The sequence below is a fragment of the Entelurus aequoreus genome, linkage group LG11, assembly GCF_033978785.1.
Source record: "Entelurus aequoreus isolate RoL-2023_Sb linkage group LG11, RoL_Eaeq_v1.1, whole genome shotgun sequence".
NCBI classification, from domain to species: Eukaryota; Metazoa; Chordata; class Actinopteri; order Syngnathiformes; family Syngnathidae; genus Entelurus; species Entelurus aequoreus.
The window spans coordinates 21,122,212-21,144,476 of record NC_084741.1 but is presented as its reverse complement, the minus strand read 5'-3'; the positions used below and the strand labels follow the sequence as shown (position 1 = coordinate 21,144,476).

The window sequence follows — 22,265 nt, the reverse complement described above, 5'->3', positions numbered from 1 at the left end:
TATTTACGTGGCTCACCTTCGACAGCGTCTTTCCCCGTCATCTTTGTTGTAGCGGTGTAGCGTGCAAGGACGGGAGTGGAAGAAGTGTCAAAAGATGGAGCTAACTGTTTTAATGACATTCGGACTTGACCTAAATCAATAACGGAGCAGCATCTCCTCATACGGAAACAACAACACCAGATAATATGTCTTACCTTATACACACACACCATAATAACCTACTCAGTGGCCTAGTGGTTAGAGTGTCCGCCCTGAGATCGGTAGGTTGTGAGTTTAAACCCCGGCCGAGTCATACCAAAGACTATAAAAATGGGACCCATTACCTCCTTGCTTGGCACTCAGCATCAAGGGTTGGAATTAGGGGTTGTATCACCAAAAAATGATTCCCGCCCGCAGCACCGCTGCTGCCCACTGCTCCCCTCACCTCCCAGGGGGTGAACAAGGGTGATGGGTCAAATGCAGAGAATAATTTCGCCACACCTAGTGTGTGTGTGCCAATCATTGGTACTTTAACTTTTTAACTTTTAATAATAATACTCGTATGTTGAAGCACATCAAACGGTGCACCCTACACTTATCTCTTATGTTTGACTGCCATATACTGGTCACACTTATCATTACACCATGTACCAAATAAAATTGCTTGGAGGTGGGTAAGCTCAACCATACATATTCTTCACATTAGGCGCACTGGGTTATAAGGCGCACTGTCTAGTTTTGAGAAAAAAAAAAGATTTTAAGTGCCCTTATAGTTTGGAAAATACGATTTTCCAAATAACTCACCTCAAAATAAGCATTGTACAACACATGGAAACACCGTCATCTGATCATGTTTGAAAAGTCGGACTAACACACCTAGATTATGCGATTGAAAACCGGACCTCTTGAGTGATGCCGGCGGGGACCCCTTGTATCGCACATGCCCCAGTTTCAACGCACGGTGTAAAACTTTAAATCTCTCTTAGTGTTCCAAGAGCCTCTCTTTTTGCAATGTCCTCCCAAATCTACAACACGGAATTGATAGACGGCTCTCTCAATCGACAAGATCTTCTCAACGACTTAGACAAACTTTATTGATCCACAAGGGAAATTGTAGAGCGGGTTCGGGCGGACCGGCCTGTCCTGATGGAACTGTGTGCTGCTGAATACATGAGGGACTCCTGGGAGAAGTGGCGAGTTGTGTGCCTGGCAGTTCTTTCCGTCAAAGACATTGAAGATATCTATTTGGAACTGTGATAACAGGTCATCGGCTGACTGGACGCAGTGTTGCTCTGGTCTGGCGACCAATTCGAAAGATGATGGGAGCCGTTCAAGGAGTCCAAAGGCCGCCCGTCACGATTTGTGGAGCTACAATTTGATTAAAAATCCATTATTGATGCATCTTTAATTTATGTATATTGATGCAGTTTTACATATTTTCGTTTAATTAAATAAGCGTTTATCACATGCAACTTTTAAAAACAGTGCATTTGTAATAAGAAATTTCCATCACATTTATTAAATTCATAGAAATGTGTGCAAAACTGGAACATGAGTGGCCTAAAATAAAGGAGCTGGTGGTACCGTTTCCTAATAATTAGTATTGCGGTTAGAGATGTCCGATAATGGCTTTTTTACCGATATCCGATATTCCGAATTTATCCAACTCTTAATTACTGATTCCGATATCAACCGATACCGATATATACAGTCGTGGAATTAACACATTAATATGCCTAATTTTGTTGTGATGCCCTGCTGGATGCATTAAAGGCCTACTGAAATGATTTTTTTTTATTTAAACGGGGATAGCAGATCCATTCTATGTGTCATACTTGATCATTTCGCGATATTGCCATATTTTTGCTGAAAGGATTTAGTAGTGAACATCGACGATAAAGTTCGCAACTTTTGGTCGCTGATAAAAAAGCCTTGCCTGTACCGGAAGTAGCGTGACGTCGCAGGTTGAAAGGCTCCTCACATTTCCCCATTGTTTACACCAGCAGCGAGAGCGATTCGGACCGAGAAAGCGACGATCACCCCATTAATTTGAGCGAGGATGAAAGATTTGAGAATGAGGAACGTGAGAGTGAAGGACTAGAGTGCAGTGCAGGACATATCTTTTTTCGCTCTGACCGTAACTTAGGTACAAGGGCTCATTGGATTCCACACTTTCTCCTTTTTCTATTGTGGATCACGGATTTGTATTTTAAACCACCTCGGATACTATATCCTCTTGAAAATGAGAGTCGAGAACGCGAAATGGACATTCACAGTGACTTTTATCTCCACGACAATACATCGGCGAAGCACTTTAGCTACGGAGCTAACGTGATAGCATCGGGCTTAACTTCAGATAGAAACAAAAGAAATAAGCCCTTGACTGGAAGGATAGACAGAAAATCAACAATACTATTAAACCATGGACATGTAAATACACGGTGCATAAATACATGCTTTCCAGCCTGGTGAAGCTTAACAATGCTGTTGCTAACGACGCCATTGAAGCTAACTTAGCTACGGGACCTCACAGAGCTATGCTAAAAACATTAGCTATCCACCTACGCCAGCCAGCCCTCATCTGCTCATCAACACCCGTGCTCACCTGCGTTCCAGCGATCGACGGAGCGACGAAGGACTTCACTCGATCATTGATGCGGTCGGCGGCTAGCGTCGGATAGCGCGTCTGCTATCCAAGTCAAAGTCCTCCTGGTTATGTTGCTGCAGCCAGCCGCTAATACACCGATCCCACCTACAGCGTTCTTCTTTGCAGTATTCATTGTTCATTAAACAAATTGCAAAAGATTCACCAACACAGATGTCCAGAATACTGTGGAATTTTGCGATGAAAACAGAGCTTTTTTTTTGTATTGGATACAATGGTGTCCGAATACTTCCGTTTCAACGATTGACGTCACGCGCAAACGTCATCATACATAGACGTTTTCAACCGGAAGTTTTGCGGGAAATTTAAAATTGCACTTTATAAGTTAACCCGGCCGTATTGGCATGTGTTGCAATGTTAAGATTTCATCATTGATATATAAACTATCAGACTGCGTGGTCGGTAGTAGTGGGTTTCAGTAGGCCTTTAAATATGTTTTTTTCATTCTTTATTATGCATTTTCGGCCGGTGCGATTTATACTCCGGAGCGACTTATAGTCCGAAAAATACGGTATGTTTATAAACTCAGGAAATACGTCCCTGGACACAAGGGGACTTCAAATATGACCAATGTATGCTCCTGTAAGTACTTGGTATCGAATCGATACCAACATTTGTGGTATCCTCCAAAACTAATATAAAGCATCCAAACAACAGAAGAATAAGTGATTATTACATTTCAACAGAAGTGTAGATGGAACATGTTAAAACAGAAAGTAAGTAGATATTAACAGTAAATCAACAAGTAGATTAATAATGCATTTTCTACCACTTGTCCCTCATAATTTTGACAAAATAAATGAATAAGAAATGACACAATATATTACTGCATACGTCAGCAGCCAATTTAAGAGCCTTTGTTTGCTTTCTTACTACTAAAAGACAAGTCGTATAGTATGTTCAGTTGTATTTAATGACAAAATTGTTCTTCGATTGCAATAAGGAACATATGTTTAATGTACCGTAAGATTTTTTGTTAAAATAAAGCCAAAAATTTGTTTTTTTTTGTGGTCCCTTTTATTTAGAAAACTATCAAAAAGTATCAAAACACATTTTGCTACCGGTACCAAAATACTGGTATCGGGACAACCCTAGCCGCTACCCTAACTGTTATTTGAATTTGTTTTGTAATTGCTAGCTGACCCACCTTGGGAGGTTTGAAGGGGTAGTCGGGCGTGAAGGCGATGTCCAGGAAGAAGACGCCTCCCTCGTACACGGAGCCAGGTGGTCCTAAGATGGTGGACCTCCACTCGTAGATGTTGTCTCCTTTGGGGCCCGCGCTAGAACAATCAAACAAGAGACGCTCAAATAAGAAATGAAGAAAATACCGTCGTACTGTAAAAGAAGCACCAATACATGAACAGAAGTGTTGGAATGTGCTTAACAGCTTCTACTTTGGGGAAAACTTTCTACATGTTGGAGGCGTACTATTGTCTAAAATGTCCTGTTAGGAGAAAGGAAAACTGAGGGACAACTAAAGACTCTAGCTGACGAAAATATGACTAAAAAGGCGGCCCGCGGGCCACATTTGGCCAGCCAAACATCACCCAAATAGGCTTGATGAAACCATTCAAACTAGGGTTGATCATGTCTGCAGTACTCCCGCCACCCCACAGGGGGCAATAGTGAGGCAAATGTGTCACAATAAAGCAGCAGTAGGGTGAGTGGAAGACTTAATTCACCGTGGAAAAAAAAAATCTAAATAAATCGGACTTTTAACAACGACTGGACAACAAAGTATGAATGTGCTCGAGTCATTGTTTCCTGTCGGACCTTTTTAGTAACGGACACATCGATCCAGACAAGCAGCAACCACGGTAGAAATCCCATCGTGTAAACTTCATCACAAAACTTGGTCCAACATTTATAAGTAGATATTGTGCATTAAGATATGTTGTTTGTTTTGAAATGAAATGGCTGACTTTGTGATGTCTTTTGCATTTGTGGTTGTGTTATTTGTCTGAGAGTAAGGCGTGTTGATAAGTGTAGTGCTAAATTTGACCAGGAGAGGGCGACAATGCTACACCTTAGGTTTAATTGTGATAAGTCACATAAAGTGTGTGCAATGGTTGGTGTGTGAATGTTGTGTAATTTCTATACGTGTAAACATTTGTAGCTTATTGTGTGAATACACAAACCTTTTATTGTATTTATGTAAAATACTCAATGGACGTTATACTTTTGTTATTTTTATATTTTCAGTAGGGATGTCCGATAATATCGGACTGCCGATATTATCGGCCGATAAATGCTTTAAAATGTAATATTGGAAATTATCGGTATTGGTTTCAAAATTATCGGTATCGGTTTCAAAAAGTAAAATGTATGACTTTTTAAAACGCCGCTGTGTACACGGACGTAGGGAGAAGTACAAAGCGCCAATAAACCTTAAAGGCACTTCCTTTGCGTGCCGGCCCAATCACATAATATCTACGGCTTTTCACACACACAAGTGAATGCAATACGTACTTGGTCAACAGCCATACAGGTCACACTGAGGGTGGCCGTATAAACAACTTTAACACTGTTACAATTATGCGCCACACTGTGAATCCACACCAAACAAGAATGACAAACACATTTCGGGAGAACATCCACACCGTGACACAACATAAACACAACAGAACAAATACCCAGAAGCCCTTGCAGCACTAACTCTTCCGGGACGCTACAATATACACCCCCCACTACCCCAACCCCGCCCACCTCAACCTCCTCATGCTTTCTCAGGGAGAGCATGTCCCAAATTCCAAGCTGCTGTTTTGAGGCATGTTAAAAAAAATAATGCACTTTGTGACTTCAATAATAAATATGGCGGAGCCATGTTGCCATTTTTTTCCCCATAACTTGAGTTGATTTATTTTGAAAAACCTTGTTACATTGTTTAATGCATCCAGCGGTGCATCACAACAAAATTAGGCATAATAATGTGTTAATTCCACGACTGTATATATCGGAATCGGTAATTAAGAGTTGGACAATATCGGAATATCGGATATCGGCAAAAAAGCCATTATCGGACATCTCTATTTCTAATACACTTCTGCCTTGGACTAATATGTAACTATAAATTATTTGATGCAATATTGTTCAATTAGGGCACATTATGTAAGTCAAGCTTGTGTGCTTAGATGTTGTGTATCTGCTAGCTCCTAGAAGCCTACAGCCTAGCATATTTTGTGAATGACTTTGAACCTTGTGTGCTTATTGGGGGACATTTAGTTATTACCCAGCTTTACACAACATGACTACTTGTATCAGACTTTTTAAATGCAAGCCCATATAATCCTAAACTTGTCTTTTTGCTGTTATCGGAACTATATCAGTTTTGGATGGGGACAACCCTAATGAAAACTTGACCTTCTTGAGGGATTGGGAGTGTCGTAAGGGATATTGCGCCCTAACACTGATATCATACCGTGACCTGGATGACTGAGAATCTACACCGACACTGATATAGAGCGTATCAAAGAGTCAGCCATTAAAAATTACTTCAGCTCTCAGCCCGGTTTAATGCAAACAAGACGCTGCGTGGAGGCCGACGGCCACATCTGTTGTAATTAATGCCATTTCCATATTGCCACTCCCTCCTCCCCCGCTGTTGTATGCGATAAGACACTGAGCTGGACCGGCTCCAGCGGGACACCATTACAATGCCCGCATCACAAAGCTGCGAACAATGAACAATACCCGAGATTTCTGGTAATTACCAGGAAGGGTGCTCAATGCCAAGCCCCCCCCTGCTGCCAGAATCACACACAAAGTGTGCAGGAGCGCCACCTGCCGGACACACGGCGCTCACGCTCCCTTTATTTGGACCAAACCGTGGTGCAAAGACTCCCTGAAGTCGTCTGAGCAGCCAACTGCTGGACAATAAGATCATTGTCCACAAATAGAAAATCACAAAAGACCTTTCCGTCCTCTTCCGGGTTCAACACATGCAAATGTGCGCTAATCTACTTTGCTGCCTCTTCACACTGGCCCGCTCCTAAGCCTTTCTTAATTAGCTCATTACGGCAGCCTCGTCTCTGGAGGACGGCGTCCAAGAGAAATGTTCCTGGCTGGGATTCACTTTGTTTCTGCCACAAAGCAAATGTTGGATTTCCTTTCCGCGGAGGGAGAAGATAAAAATAGGACAGAGGTGATCGTATTACAGCGCTTATCATCAGGGTTTTAACATTGCCACGCTTTTGACCTTCCCATGGAGCTAAATGATTAAAAGCAACCTCTCAGTACCAAACGGCGTACAAGGGCAGTCATGAACATTGGGTTTAATGAACGCCTCTCAGACAATGTCCTTCAATGATGAGCATTATTACCTCTGTGGACCACAAAAGCAGGAACAAGAGGTCTCCATCACGTAAATCATGCTAATTTCCATCAAACTTTGAGGAAGTGTGGTGGTGAAAATTTACCACGTCAACTCCGATTTTTTTTGCCAATATACCAGCTGTATCTGATTTTTTCCACGTCAGTGTGGTCAGGGTAAGGCTGGGCGATATATCGATATACTCGATATATCGCAGGTTTATAGAAAATGACTACATCGTGATATTCGAGTATACGTTCTCACGCAGTTCCTTTTAGCTGCGGGCATTACACTATAGGCTCTTCCCACTCTGTCTTGTCTCTCCTTCTCACAGAGACATAAAACAAGCGCACCTTCTTACATACGTCACATCGTATACGCCCTCGCGGCGCAGAGAGGTTTGATTGAAACTTGTATTAGTAGATTGTACAGTACAGTACATATTCCATACAATTGACCACTAAATGGTAACACCCGAATACGTTTTTCAACTTGTTTAAGTCGGGGTCCACTTAAATTGATTCATCATACAGATATATACTATCATCATAATACAGTCATCACACAAGATAATCATCAGAGTATATACATAGGATTATTTACATTATTTACAATCCGGGGTGTGGGATGTGGAGGGGGGGTTAGGTTTGGTTGATATCAACACTTCAGTCATCAACAATTGCATCATCAGAGAAATGGACATTGGAACAGTGTAGGACTGACTTGGTAGGATATGTACAGCAAGTAGTGGACATAGAGAGAGAGAGAGAGATCAGAAAGCATAAGAATAAGTACCTACATTTGATTATTTACAAACCAGGGAGGTAGGATGTGGAAGGGAGGGTGTTAGTTTAGGGTTGAAGTTGCCTGGAGGTGTTCTTTTAGTGCGGTTTTGAAGGAGGATAGAGATGCCCTTTCTTTTACAACTGTTGGGAGTGCATTCCATATTGATGTGGCATAGAAAGAGAATGAGTTAAGACCTTTGTTAGATCGGAATCTGGGTTTAATGTGGTTAGTGGAGCTCCCCCTGGTGTTGTGGTTATGGCAGTCATTTACGTTAAGGAAGTATTTTGACATATACTTAGGTATCAGGGAGGTGTAACGGATTTTATAGACTAGGCTCAGTGCAAGTTGTTTTACTCTGTCCTCCACCCTGAGCCAGCCCACTTTGGAGAAGTGGGTAGGAGTGAGGTGTGATCTCGGGGTGAGGGCTAGAAGTAATCTGACTAGCTTGTTCTGGGATGTTTGGAGTCTAGATTTGAGGGATTGGAGGTGCTAGAGTACCAGGAGGTGCATGCGTAATCGAAAAAGGGTTAAATGAGAGTTCCCGCTAGAATCTTCATGGTGCTTTTGTTGACCAGAGAGGAGATTTTATAGAGAAATCTTGTTTGTTTGTTGAACTTTTTGATTACCTTGGTTGCCATTTTATCACAGGAAAGATTAGCCTCTAGAATGGAACGTAGGTAGGTGACCTCATCTTTCCTGGTGATAACTTTTATAGTGAAGTCACTGACTTTCTTAAGGTTGATGTGGGGGGATCCAAATAGGATGGATTCCGTTTTACCCAAGTGTATGGATAGCATGGGTAACGTTAACTGTGGTGCCAGCGGTGTGGTGCGAGTGGTAATACGAGAGAAAGAAAGTACAAATCTGGTAACAAATGAAGGGAGAATAATTAATTTTCAAGAAAAACCGCACAGGGTCCATCGTCTGGCGGTGGTTTGGCTTCAAGCGGGAAGATGTCGAACAGACAACCGTAATTTGTCAAGTATGCGGCAAAAGCGTTGCTACAAAAAGTAGCATTACTGCTAATTTGTAGCATCATTTGAAAAGTCACCCGCTAGAGAATAAGGAGTGCTTGAAACTCCGCATGTCAACATCTCCGTTCGGTGCCACACCCACAAAATGCAGAGGCAACCATTTCCGCATCAACACCGTATGAAAAAAATAGTCAACAGAAGGAGATAACGTCCGCAGGAACATAACACGTAGCGAAAGATTTGATTTCCTATTATGAAGCTCATTTTTATTTGACACTTATTGAAATATCTTGTGTGACATCATGCACAAAAGTGCACTTTATTTGTTTTAAACTACTTGTCCAGGGTGTACCCCGCCTTCCGCCCGATTGTAGCTGAGATAGGCTCCAGCGCCCCCCGCGACCCCGAAGGGAATAAGCGGTAGAAAATGGATGGATGGATATTGTAGTGGTGTTCTGTACAAAAAGTGCACTTTAATTTAGTGTTGTTTTGAAATGTCATCTTAGTGACATCATGCACAAAAGTGCACTAATACCTTGTTTAAGAATGTCTCTGACAATCTTGCACTTTCTGTTTTAAAATGACATGAATGTTTGTGCCACGGTTTAATAACCGTTTAATAAATACAGTTTTGGTCAATTGACTTAGTTGTGATTTCCCTCTCTGAATGAAAGTTTAAAATGAGCATTTATTAATGTTTTAACGTAGACACATAGAATCATCATACTGCTGTGATTATATGCATCAAGTGTTCATTCAAGGCTAAAGCAAAATATCGAGATATATATCGTGTATCGTGACATGGCCTAAAAATATCGAGATATTAATAAAAGGCCATATCGCCCAGCCCTAGGTCAGGGCAATTCCGAATTTTTCATATCCGACCCAGGCCTCTTTCATATGTGTACCGTATTTTCAGGACTATAAGGCACACTTAAAATCTTTTTTCCCCCACAAAACTCGACAGTGCGCATAATGTAAGGAATGCGTTTGGTTGAGCTTACCCACTTTGAAGCTATTTTATTTGGTACATGGTGTAATGATAAGTGTGACCAGTGGACGGCAGTCAAACATAAGAGATAAGTATAAGCTGCACTATGATGGCAATATGACTCAAGTAAACAACAACAACATTTAATATGTTCCATTGAAAATATATGTATGTAATATTGGATGCATTTCAGATAGTTGTTTGTCTGCCATGTTGTTCCAGACCACAGCAAACATTACCTATCTTGCCAAAGATTGTAATAAATCTATTAAAAGAAGACAGCCTGCCCTTTCCTTTAGCTTGGACACACATCTATACCTTTGGCCATTAAAAGCCAGTAATTTCCAGGAGTTATCTCGCCTTCTGAGTAGCCTCTGACTTACTAATGGTTTCTAATGTGTAGAATAAAGAATACATTTCAACATTTCTGTCAACAAAGATTTGCTTCTGCCTGCGACACAGTCATTTTGATAGTAGGCTATTATAGCTAATAGAGACACTTACATCATGTGTTGCCTTCATTACAACACTTACATACGGCTTCATTTTTTGCGGCTCCAGACAGATTAGTTTTTCGTATTTTTGGTCCAATATGGCTGTTTCAACGTTTTGGGTTGCCGACCCCTGTTATAGACTGTCTATTAGTCAACCTTGGACAGCCAGAAATGAGCAAGCGACACAAGAGGTCCTCGCTCCGCGGCGAGGAGGCTGCAGGGGATCTGACAGGCGCACAAGGGCTAAGTCAATAGCTAAAATGTGCATGCCGCCGCTGGCTGTTGCTTGGAGACCCTTGAAATACACCCCCCCTTCACCAGGGCCCATGCTGGCTGGGGTGTTCATGAGGCGCTTTGTTGCAGCAGCCTCGCAGCCGGTGCATTGAGGATCTCCAGCTAGCAGAGATGCGTCACGTCCGATTGAACCGAGGCGCATCAAGACGAGCGCAGATGCGAGCACGGCTGGCAGGTAAGCGGAATCCTGGGACCCTCACAGATTTATGATCGGGTGCCATAAGCAGCTGACCAAGACTTGGTTAAATGACCATACTTGCCAACCCTCCCGATTTTCCTGGGAGACTCACGAATTTCAGTGCAGTGTTTCCCACACATTCATTTATTTGTGGCGGCCCGCCACGAAAGAATTACGTCCGCCACAAATTTAAAAAAAAAATAAAATTTTTGTTTTGTTTTTTTGTTGTTGTCCTGTCCAGCTTCTCAGGAAAATCATATAGTTGATGTAGATGCCCATATAGGCTGTTCAGATTTACTTTACAAAAGAGAAGTGTAGGATACTTCTCTTGTTGCCTTATTGACGGCGTGGCGAAGTTGGTAGAGTGGCCGGGCCAGCAATTGGAGGGTTGCTGGTTACTGGGGTTCAATCCCCACCTTCTACCATCCTAGTCACGTCCGTTGTGTCCTTGGGCAAGACACTTCACCCTTGCTACTGATGGCTGCTGGTTAGCGCCTTGCATGGCAGCTCCCGCCATCAGTGTGTGAATGTGTGCGCTTTGAGTTCCTTAAAAAAGGTAGAAAAGCGCTATACAAGTATAAACCCATTTATCATTTATTTGTATTTGACCACTACTGTTTTCTGTTTATTTGTTACTGACTGTGGCAGGACACCTCTGCCTCTGTTTCACTTTATGTTGCTGGTAAATAATATGGTTGTAGTAGTAGGCTAAAGTTAAATTATTTACTATGCACTAATTAAAGGGGCAGAGCTTTAAGAGACATTTTAGCTTTTATATTTTATAAGATATATTTTTTGTAAGAACCACAATTAATAAATATATTTCAGTGAATAACTTATTGTTCAAATCTGTATATAAATATGTACATAAAGTGTTGTAATTATATTGTAAAATGGATGGATGAATGGATGGATGGACGTTTAAAATAAAACTGTTATTATTAATTAGTTAGTATACATTTTTTGAGCCTTTTTAGAGAAAATCATATCATTGTAGTAAATTATTCAAATTACTCGATGATGTCATGGTGACCACGCCCATAGCCACGCCCCCACCGCCACAGGTATCTTGGCAGTTTATGGGAAACACTGAAGTGCCCCTCCCGAAAATCTCCCGGGGCAACCATTCTCCCGAATTTTCACCCGGACAACAATATTGGGGGCGTGCCTTAAAGGCGCTCCCTTTAGCGTCCTCTCTCACCTGAAAAGGAGACTATTATATATGTCTCCGTTATCCATAGGTTTATCTATAACTAAGGGTGTAACGGTACACACAAATTTCGGTTCGGTACCTACCTCGGTTTACAGGTCACGGTTCGGTTAATTTTCGGTACAGTAAGAAAACAACTAAATATACATTTTTTGGTTATTTATTTACCAAATTTGTAAACAATGGCTTTATCCTTTTAACATTGGGAACACTATAATAATTCTGCCCAAAAATAGAAATAGCTCTGTGTGTGATGGATGTGAGCCACCACTAGGCTGATCAGTGCAACAGCAGGCAGTCATGCATGCTAAGCATAACAATAACATACATATACAACACAGGGTCGATTGCCAGGGTTAATGTGGTCAACATGTATAAAATAAAAACAAAATAAGATAAGGCTCAAAATGGTTTCTTAACAAAACCTTTCTACATATAAAGTGCTTTTTTTGATTGATTGATTGAGACTTTTATTAGTAGATTGCACAGTACAGTACATATTCCGTACAATTGACCACTAAATGGTAACACCCCAATAAGTTTTTCAACGTTAATCAACATTAAACTGCCTCAAGTTGTTGCTCAGATTAAATAAAATGACAAAACTTTTCTTCTACATATAAAAAGTGAAACATTAAACAGTTTCAAGTCAACTCAGCCTCAGATTAACTTTTCTTTCCCCCCCCAGGCTTTAACCCTGGGGACTTCCACTCAATCTTCATGTTTTTTGCCAGAAAAATCAGTTTATCCACATTGTCTGCAGAAAGAGCAGACCTGCTTGCAGTTACAATGTCTCAGTGGGTCAAAATCTAGTTTTTAATGCAATATGGTCTTAAATCTGCTGCTATAAAAACACCAACGGCATTTGTTATTGCTTTAGCCCTGCCTGACTCGCCGAGGAGAGGCTGCTTGAATGCGGTGTTTGTACGACGCTCGTCTTTATCTTCGTTGAAGCGATGTTCACTTGGGGGTGGTGACGCTTCAAATGGGTTAGCATGTTTGACGTGTTGGCAGAAGCATACCCTACTGCTGCTGAACAATGTCGGCAAACCTCCGTCCTCCATTGTTGTATCGCACCGCAAAGCCTTAGTGTTCCCAAACGGGAGATCTTAACAAGGCAGGAGGGTCTTCCAGCTCTGGCTTTTACATGTTGTCGTAGTCCGGTCGCTGCTAGCATGCCGTGTGTTGTGCCTTGGTGTGCATTGTTTACACAACGTGCGGTACGCTACTTAAAGGCCTACTGAAATGAAATTGTTTTATTTAAACGGGGATAGCAGATCCATTCTATGTGTCATACTTGATCATTTTGCGATATTGCCATATTTTTGCTGAAAGGATTTAGTATAGAAGAACGACGATAAAGTTTGGAACTTTTGGTCACTGATTAAAAAAAAGCCTTGCCCCTACCGGAAGTAGCGTGACGTCACCGGAGGAAGGGCTGCTCACATTTTCCTATTGTTTTCAATGCAGCGAAAGAGATTCGGACCGAGAAAGCGACGATTACCCCATTAATTTGAGCGAGGATGAAAGATTCGTGGATGAGGAACGTGAAAGTGAAGGACTAGCGTGCAGTGCAGGACGTATCTTTTTCCGCTCTGAGCGTAACTTAGGTACAAGGGTTCATTGGATTCCACACTCTCTCCTTTTTCTATTGTGGATCACGGATTTGTATTTTAAACCACCTCGGATACTATATCCTCTTGAAAATGAGAGTCGAGAACGCGAAATGGACATTCACAGTGACTTTTATCTACACGACAATACATCGGTGAAGCACTTTAGCTACGGAGCTAACGTGATAGCATCGGGCTTAACTGCATATAGAAACAAAACAAATACGCCCCTGACTGGAAGGTTAGACAGAAAATCAATAATACTACCAAACTCTGGACATGTAACTACACGAATAATGCTTTCCAGCTTGGCGAAGCTTAGCAATGCTGTTGGTAACGACGCCATTGAAGCTAACTTAGCTACGGAACCTCGACAGAGCTATGCTAAAAACATTCTGCACCTACGCCAGCTCTCATCTGCTCATCACGACCCGTGCTCACCTGCGTTCCAGCGATCGACGGTACGACGAAGGACTTCACCTGATCACCGATGCGGTCGGCGGCCCGGAGACGGAGGAAGTCAAGGTGAGGTCGTTCGGCTAGCGCGTCTGCTATCCACCTCAAAGTCCTCCTGGTTGTGTTGCTGTAGTCCGCCGCTAATACACCGATCCCACCTACAACTTTCTTCTTTGCAGTCTCCATTGTTCATTAAACAAATTGCAAAAGATTCACCAACACAGATGTCCAGAATACTGTGGAATTTTGAGATGAAAACAGAGCTTTTTGTATTGTATTCAATTGGCTCCGAATACTTCCGCTTCAACAGTTGACGTCACGCGCAAACGTCATCATATCGAAACGTTTTTAGCCGGAAGTTTGCCGGGAAATTTAAAATTGCACTTTATAAGTTAACCCGGCCGTATTGGCATGTGTTGCAATGTTAAGATTTCATCATTGATATATAAACTATCAGACTGCGTGGTCGGTAGTAGTGGGTTTCAGTAGGCCTTTAATATGTCCGTGTGGAAACTCGTTCGGTACACCTCCGAACCGAACCGAAACCCCCGTACCAAAACGGTTCAATACAAATACACGTACCGTTACACCCTTATCTATAACCCATTAAGTAGGCAGGCACGGAGCGATTTCTCAGCGTGTGTTTATTCCAGCCGGCACGTTAATACACTGACACACAACATCCGGATTCCCATCATGCATTGCTTCAAAACTACGGCAAGTAGTAATGTCCAAAAACATAACTGAGACGAAGCAGAAGAACGAAGAAGAGACATGGCGACGACGAGTAAGAAGAAGAAGTGCGCTTGCAAGTTCCAAAATTATTTGAAAAAGTAATTTCAGTTCATCCAGGACAGCTCGAAGGGGAAGGGGTATGCTGCCTGTAAATTTTATAGATCAGTTTTCTCTATTGAACACGGTGGCCGAACGGATATACTCATTCATGAACGGATTATTTATATATATAAGAAATACTTGAAAATATATACACAAAAAAAAAAAAGAAAAAAAAAAAAAAGAAAATATATACACCCCCCGCTACCCAACCTCAACCCCGCCCACATCTCCCGAATTCGGAGGTCTCAAGGTTGGCAAGTATGTAAATGACCCAAGTGTCAACAGCAAGCACTGTTATCTTTGTAAAAGCACATTTCTTATTCTCCGGACATGCCTAATGAAGTGTCCGGCGAGTGTAAACCTTCCGCACCTCGCTGTTGGCGGCCTGGGTGGAAGGCTGCGAGAAGCGCTGCATCTGCAGTGCCGCTGTCAGCCAAATGCCGTGATTCACTGAGTATTTGGGTCATTTGTTTCGAGGGTCTGGGATACATTAGTGTGCGGGATCCTTGCCGCGGCCCTGTCCGACGCAATTATGCTCACGCGGGAAGCAGCTTCTGACAGGCGGGCTGCTTCCTCCCACCTCGGACCACCAACAAAGCCTTTCACAAACTCTCCTCCGGCAGCCTTACCGTGACCAGGACGTCTTCCTGTCATACAACTTGTCATGAAAACAAATTGGTGATGCTCATTTCATTCAAACATGCTCAACAAGTTGAACATTGCACATGTTTACACTTGCATTTAGACCGATACGTCAGTGATTCCCGATACCGGTACGCAATGGTACCAATTTTCGGTACTTTTGTGTGTTTCTTTTTGATAATACAACCTCGTTATTGTCACTCAATCAATCAAAGTTTATTTATATAGCCCTTAATCACAAGTGTCTCAAAGGGCTGCACAAGCCACAACGACATCCTCGGTTCAGATCCCACATCAGAGCAAAACAAAACTCAACTTGAGATGTCCAATAATATCGGGCTGCCGATATTATTGGCCGATAAATGCTTTAAAATGTAAGATCGGAAAATATCGGCATCGGTTTAAAAAAGTAAAATGTATGACTTTTTAAAATGCCGCTGTACGGAGTGGTACACGGACGTAGGGAGAAGTACAGAGCGCCAATAAACCTTAAAGGCACTGCTTTTGCGTGCCGGCCCAACCATATAATACCTACGGCTTTTCACACACACAAGTGAATGCAAGCATACTTGGTCAACAGCCATACAGGTCACACTGAGGGTGTCCGTATAAACAACTTTAACACTGTTACAAATATGCGCCACACTGTGAACCCACACCAAACAAGAATGACAAACACATTTCGGGAGAACATCCGCACCGTAACACAACACAACAGAACAAATACCCAGAACCCCTTGCAGCCCTAACTCTTCTGGGACGCTACAATATACACCCCCCGCTAACCCCTACCCCCGCCACCCACAACCCCGCCCACCTCAACCTCCTCATGCTCTCTCAGGGAGAGCATGTCCCAAATTCCAAGCTGCTGTTTTGAGGCATGTTAAAAAAAAATAATGCACTTTGTGAATTCAATAATAAAAATATGGCAGTGACATGTTGGCATTTTTTTCCATAACTTGAGTTGATTTATTATGGAAAACCTTGTTACATTGTTTAATGCATCCAGCGAGGCATCACAACAAAATTAGGCATAATAATGTGTTAATTCCACGACTGTATATATCGGTTGATATCGGAATCGGTAATTAAGAGTTGGACAATATCGGATATCGGCAAAAAAGCAATCATGGGACATATCTATAAATAATCATTTACAGAATCTTCTAAAATGTAGTGGATGCGGCTTACATATATACACACACAATATGCGCTCTGTAGTCTGGAAAATATGGTCATTCTTAACATTTTAACTATTTGATAAATTGTATTAGTGTACAAACGCGTCATGCGCAGCATTTTTAGGGACATCACTTGCTTCACATTGCAGTACATTACTAGGCCTCGTTCCCACTGCAGGTCAATTTGGATTTGCCTATTAGCAGCCTGTATCGGATTTTTTTCCATGTCAGTGTGACCAGTGCAATTACGAATTTTTCATATCCGAACCAGGCCTCTTTCGATGGTGGAAATAAATTATATATACAGTACAGGCCAAAAGTTTGGACACACCTTCTCATTCAATGCATTTTCATGACTATTTACATCGAAGATTGTCACTGAAGGCATCAAAACTTTGAATGAACACATGTGGAGTTATGTACTTAACAACAAAAGGTGAAATAACTGAAAACATGTTTTATATTCTAGTTTCTTCAAAATACTGCTTTGCACACTTTTGGCATTCTCTCGATGAGCTTCAAGCACACCTGTGAAGTGCAAACCATTCCAGGTGACTACCTCTTGAAGCTCATCGAGAGAATGCCAAGAGTGTGCAAAAAAGTAATCAGAGCAAAGGGTGGCTATTTTGAAGAAACTAAAATATAAAACATGTTTTCCACTTATTTTACCTTTTTTTGTTAAGTACATAACTCCACATGTGTTCATTCATAGTTTTGATGCCTTCAGTGACAATCGACAATGTAAATAGTCATGAAAATAAAGAAAACACACTGAATGAGGAGAAGGTGTGTCCAAACGTTTGTCCTATACTGCAGTGTTTTTCAACCTTTTTTGAGCCAAGGCGCATTTTTTGCGCTGAAAAAATGCAGAGGCACACCACCAGCAGAAATCATTAAAAAAACTAAACTCAGTTGACAGTAAAAAGTTGTTGTCGCAATTGTTGGATATGACTTTAAAGCATAACCAAGCATGCATCAATATAGCTCTTGTCTCAAAGTAGGTGTACTGTCACCACCTGTCACATCATGCCCTGACTTATTTTGAATTTATTGCTGTTTTCTTGTGTGTAGTGTTTTAGTTCTAGTCTTGCGCTCCTATTTTGGAGGCTTTTCCTCTTTTTTTGGTATTTTCCTGTAGCAGTTTCATGTCTACTTTGTTTTAGCAATCAAGAATATTTCAGTTTTTTTTATCCTTCTTTGTGGAGACATTGTTGATTGTCATGTCATGTTCGGATGTACATTGTCTTTGCTCCACAGTAAGTCTTTGCTGTCGTCCAGCATTCTGTTTTTGTTTACTTTGTAAGCCAGTTCAGTTTTAGTTTCATTCTGCATAGCCTTCCCTAAGCTTCAATGCCTTTTCTTAGGGGCACTCACCTTTTGTTTATTTTTGGTTTAAGCATTAGACACCTTTTTACCCACACGCTGCCTCCCGCTGTTTCCGACATTAACAAAGCAATTAGCTACCGGCTGCCACCTACTGATATGGAAGAGTAAAACGTGGTAAGTCTGACGATATCCAGACAGTACAGAAACTCAACAACAACACATCATTTGCAGACCATAATTACTGGTTTGCAAAAAAATATTTTTAACCCAAATAGGTGAAACTAGATAATCTCCCACGGCACACCAGACTGTATCTCACTGTGCACAGTGGTTGAAAAACACTGCTATACTGTATATGCGATGCATCCTCAATGTGAACCCTCCTGCTCTCAGGTCATAATCTTCCGACCAGAACGTCTTTAAAAAGCGGTAAGCGTTATAATTGTCCACCAAAAGAGACAGTTACAAAATACATAGTTGACTACGGAGCAGAAAACAGGTGAAAATATATTTTAGGAAGTCACGTGAAAGTTCCACCACTCTTCGCCCACAGAAACCCTCTTCAAGCTGACATCGAAGCAAAATATCCCGTAAAACTGCGAGAGCCAAAATACTTGTCCTCTTCCCTCTATATCTTCTACGCGCAATAATTTGGTCTAGAAAATTTTTGACTTTGATTGCACAAAATCCTTGAAATTGCCACAAATGCGCCAGTACTGAGACCGACTAGAGCTGAAGCCATGTTTTCATCTGTAAACACTGCACTGCGTGCGGCATCATGTCCGCATGTGGGTCAGATTGCATTCACATTAGAAATCACTTTTTTTCCCCGTAATGTCAACGGCCATTAAAAAGATCGGATTTGACAAAAAAAAATCCAAATTGTACATTTTGTCCTGCAGTGCGAACCTAACCCGAGTCACTACTCAGTACTTCATGGCGTGTGTTTTTTTGCCTTTTGACAAGTTTTGTCCAATTTGCCAACTGTCTGTTATGATTTCGACTGCTTTTGGGACTGCTTATCAAATATTCATGCTCATTAAAGACCAATTTAGAAATTATTTTAATGTTGGCTACTTATAGTGACGCTTATTGAATATTCATGCTTAATAAAGATTGGTGTGGGAAGTACTGTGCATGTAATGAACTCCATTACCTGTTGACCTATGCAGAAGATGTGAACAGAATGTACAAAACGGCCTTTAAGACAAGTGAGTGACATCCTTTTCTGTTCAACAAGAACATAATAAGATGTGAGGGGAAAGAACAAGAGGCCCACATATGTAATTCATAGCAAAGGGACTTTTTACCCCAAATCATATTTGACACAATGGCAAAGACGCCCACTAAATTTTAAGGAAAATAGTTTTCCTCCCATATATTTGCCACACTGGACTATAAGCCGCCGATATATACATTGCAAAATGAGTTACTTACACAAAAAGATTCTGTAAATGTTTGATTAAATACCTTAAAGGCCTACTGAAATGAAATGTTTTTATTTAAACGGGGATAGCAGATCCATTCTATGTGTCGTACTTGATAATTTCACGATATTGCCATATTTTTGCTGAAAGGATTTAGTAGAGAACATCGACGATAAAGGTCGCAACTTTTGGTCGCTGATAAAAAAAAGCCTTGCCTATACCGGAAGTAGCGTGACGTCACCGGAGGAAGGACTCCTCACATTTTCCCATTGTTCACAATGCAGCGAGAGAGATTCGGACAGAGAAAGTGACGATTACCCCATTAATTTGAGCGAGGATGAAAGATTTGTGGATGAGGAAAGTGAGAGTGAAGGACTACAGTGCAGTGCAGGACGTATCTTTTTTCGCTCTGACCGTAACTTAGGTACAAGGGCTCATTGGATTCCACACTCTCTCCTTTTTCTATTGTGGATCACGGATTTGTATTTTAAACCACCTCGGATACTATATCCTCTTGAAAATGAGAGTCGAGAACGCGAAATGGACATTCACAGTGACTTTTTTCTTGACAACAATACATCAGCGAAGCTCTTTAGCTACTGAGCTAACGTGATAGCATCGGGCTCAAATGCAGATAGAAACAATAAATAAATACTTGACTGGAAGGATAGACAGAAGATCAACAATACTATTAAACCATGGACCTGTAAATACACGATTAATAATTTCCAGCTTGGCGAAGCTTAACAATGCTGTTGCTAACGACGCCATTGAAGCTAACTTAGCAACGGGACCTCACAGAGCTATGATAAAAACATTAGCGCTCCACCTACGCCAGCCAGCCCTCATCTGTTCATCAACACCCGTGCTCACCTGCGTTCCAGCGATCGATGGAGCGACGAAGGACTTCACCCGATCATAGATGCGGTCGGCGGCTAGCGTCGGCTAGCGCGTCTGCTATCCAAGTCAAAGTCCTCCTGGTTGTGTTGCTACAGCCAGCAGCTAATACACCGATCCCACCTACAACTTTCTTCTTTGCAGTCTCCATTGTTCATTAAACAAATTGCAAAAGATTCACCAACACAGATGTCCAGAATACTGTGGAATTTTGCGATGAAAACAGAGCTGTTTGTATTGTGAAACAATGTGTCCGAATACTTCCGTTTCAACCATCGACGTCACGCGCAAACTTCATCATACATAGACGTTTTCAACCGGAAGTTCCCTGGGAAATTTAAAATTGCACTTTATAAGTTAACCCGGCCGTATTGGCATGTGTTGCAATGTTAAGATTTCATCATTGATATATATAAACTATCAGACTGCGTGGTCGGTAGTAGTGGGTTTCAGTAGGCCTTTAAGGAAAATAGTTTTCCTCCCATATATTTGCCACACTGGACTATAAGCCGCCGATATATACATTGCAAAATGAGTTACTTACACAAAAAGATTCTGTAAATGTTTGATTAGATACCTTAATCGTTTCCAAAGAGTGTCTGTAACACGGCAGTAAAACGGATGATCAAACAAAACAGAAGTCATCGTCACGGACCTACTAGCTGAATCAGCTAAATCAGCTAAACGGACTTAATAACTCCACGGTGGGACGGTTTAGTAAGTATGAACAGTTTTAGTTTTTTCCTCACTGGCACTCATCGAGGGCGGACGCTCCCCTCTCCTCTCCCTTATCTCTCCTGCTTGCTTCTTTGTCTTGTCTTAACTTTTTTGTTGCCTCTTTTTGCACGGCTCTCCAAATCTAAACATTGGAATGATTTAACTGGCCTCAACGAAATTGACAAGATCTTGGGTTTGAGGGAACCTGCTTGTCGTGACGAAGCGGTTGTTACTGGACACAAGACGGACTCTTGGGAGAAGAAGGAGTGCCGCGTGCCTGTTGACCCTTTCAGTCGAGGACGTGAAGATATCTATATGGGAATTATGACAACAGGACATCTGCTGATTGGAATAAGAGTTGCTCTGGTTTGTCGACAAATTGGAAGTTGCTGGCAGTCTTCAAAGTACCCCAAAGCTGCCACAAATGATTGGAGGATGCAGGAAGAACTGTGGACACTCTTTTGATTTGGATCAGATCTGACTGTCTGCCCCGCAGGATTTTGAAGATCAGTCATAGACTATTTAGAGTGAAAAGCAAATTATATTTTCACTCGCATACAAAACATTCTAACTTGGATTGTTTCCCTGGCTTCGAGACTCTCCCGAAGGACAGTGCGGCGAAGACACAACAAACTCCCTTCTTGTCTCTCATGGACACACACCTGTTGTTGTTAAAATTGGACTGACTATCCGCTGCACAACATCAAGGCCGCGGTACAGAGACACACTGCAGGCTTACACACACACATGCATCCAGAAAAAATATACGCCACACACACATACCCCACCCCCAGTCCAACGCCCTTGACGCAAATCCCATAGGGGTGATGGACGGACGGGCAGCGCCTGAGAGCTGCAGCCCGCCACCATGGCCCCCCACTCCCTCCCCTCTGTTGCTAGATATCTCGAGATGTACGTTGTAATATGTAAATGTGCTTTGCTATGGAGATTTTTTCCCCACTCCAGACTGGGCCCCCTTATGAACGCAGTCTAGATCATATTTTATTACTCATCCTTCCCCAGCACTTACCTTTTTCCCATCTTTTACGGGGCGCCTTGTGGCGACCCATCAGCGTTCCTGTTCTGTAGCCCTGTACACTGTTTGTTTGTCTAATCTTGAACGGGTTTGTGCTGAAAACAAAGTTTTGTTGTATTTGTGCAATGACAATAAAGACCTACCTACCTCCCTAGTTATACTGTAAAACGTACAAATATTGCTTGGAGTGATGAAGAATCCATACGAGTAGAAGTGCTATGGATGGCTAGAAGACTGAACATCACTCTTCTTA

The 22,265-nt window shown here is 41.8% G+C and overlaps 1 protein-coding gene across 1 annotated transcript in view; it reads right to left on the bottom strand.

Moving 5' to 3' along the window:
* LOC133659860 (ubiquitin-conjugating enzyme E2 E2) overlaps positions 1 to 22,265 on the bottom strand; it is a 119,976-nt gene that overhangs the window by 15,418 nt on the left and 82,293 nt on the right. The window contains exon 4 of the mRNA XM_062062670.1: positions 3,792 to 3,924. Within this exon, the coding sequence (XP_061918654.1) occupies positions 3,792 to 3,924 (133 nt within the window). The remainder of the gene's footprint in view (positions 1 to 3,791; positions 3,925 to 22,265) is intronic.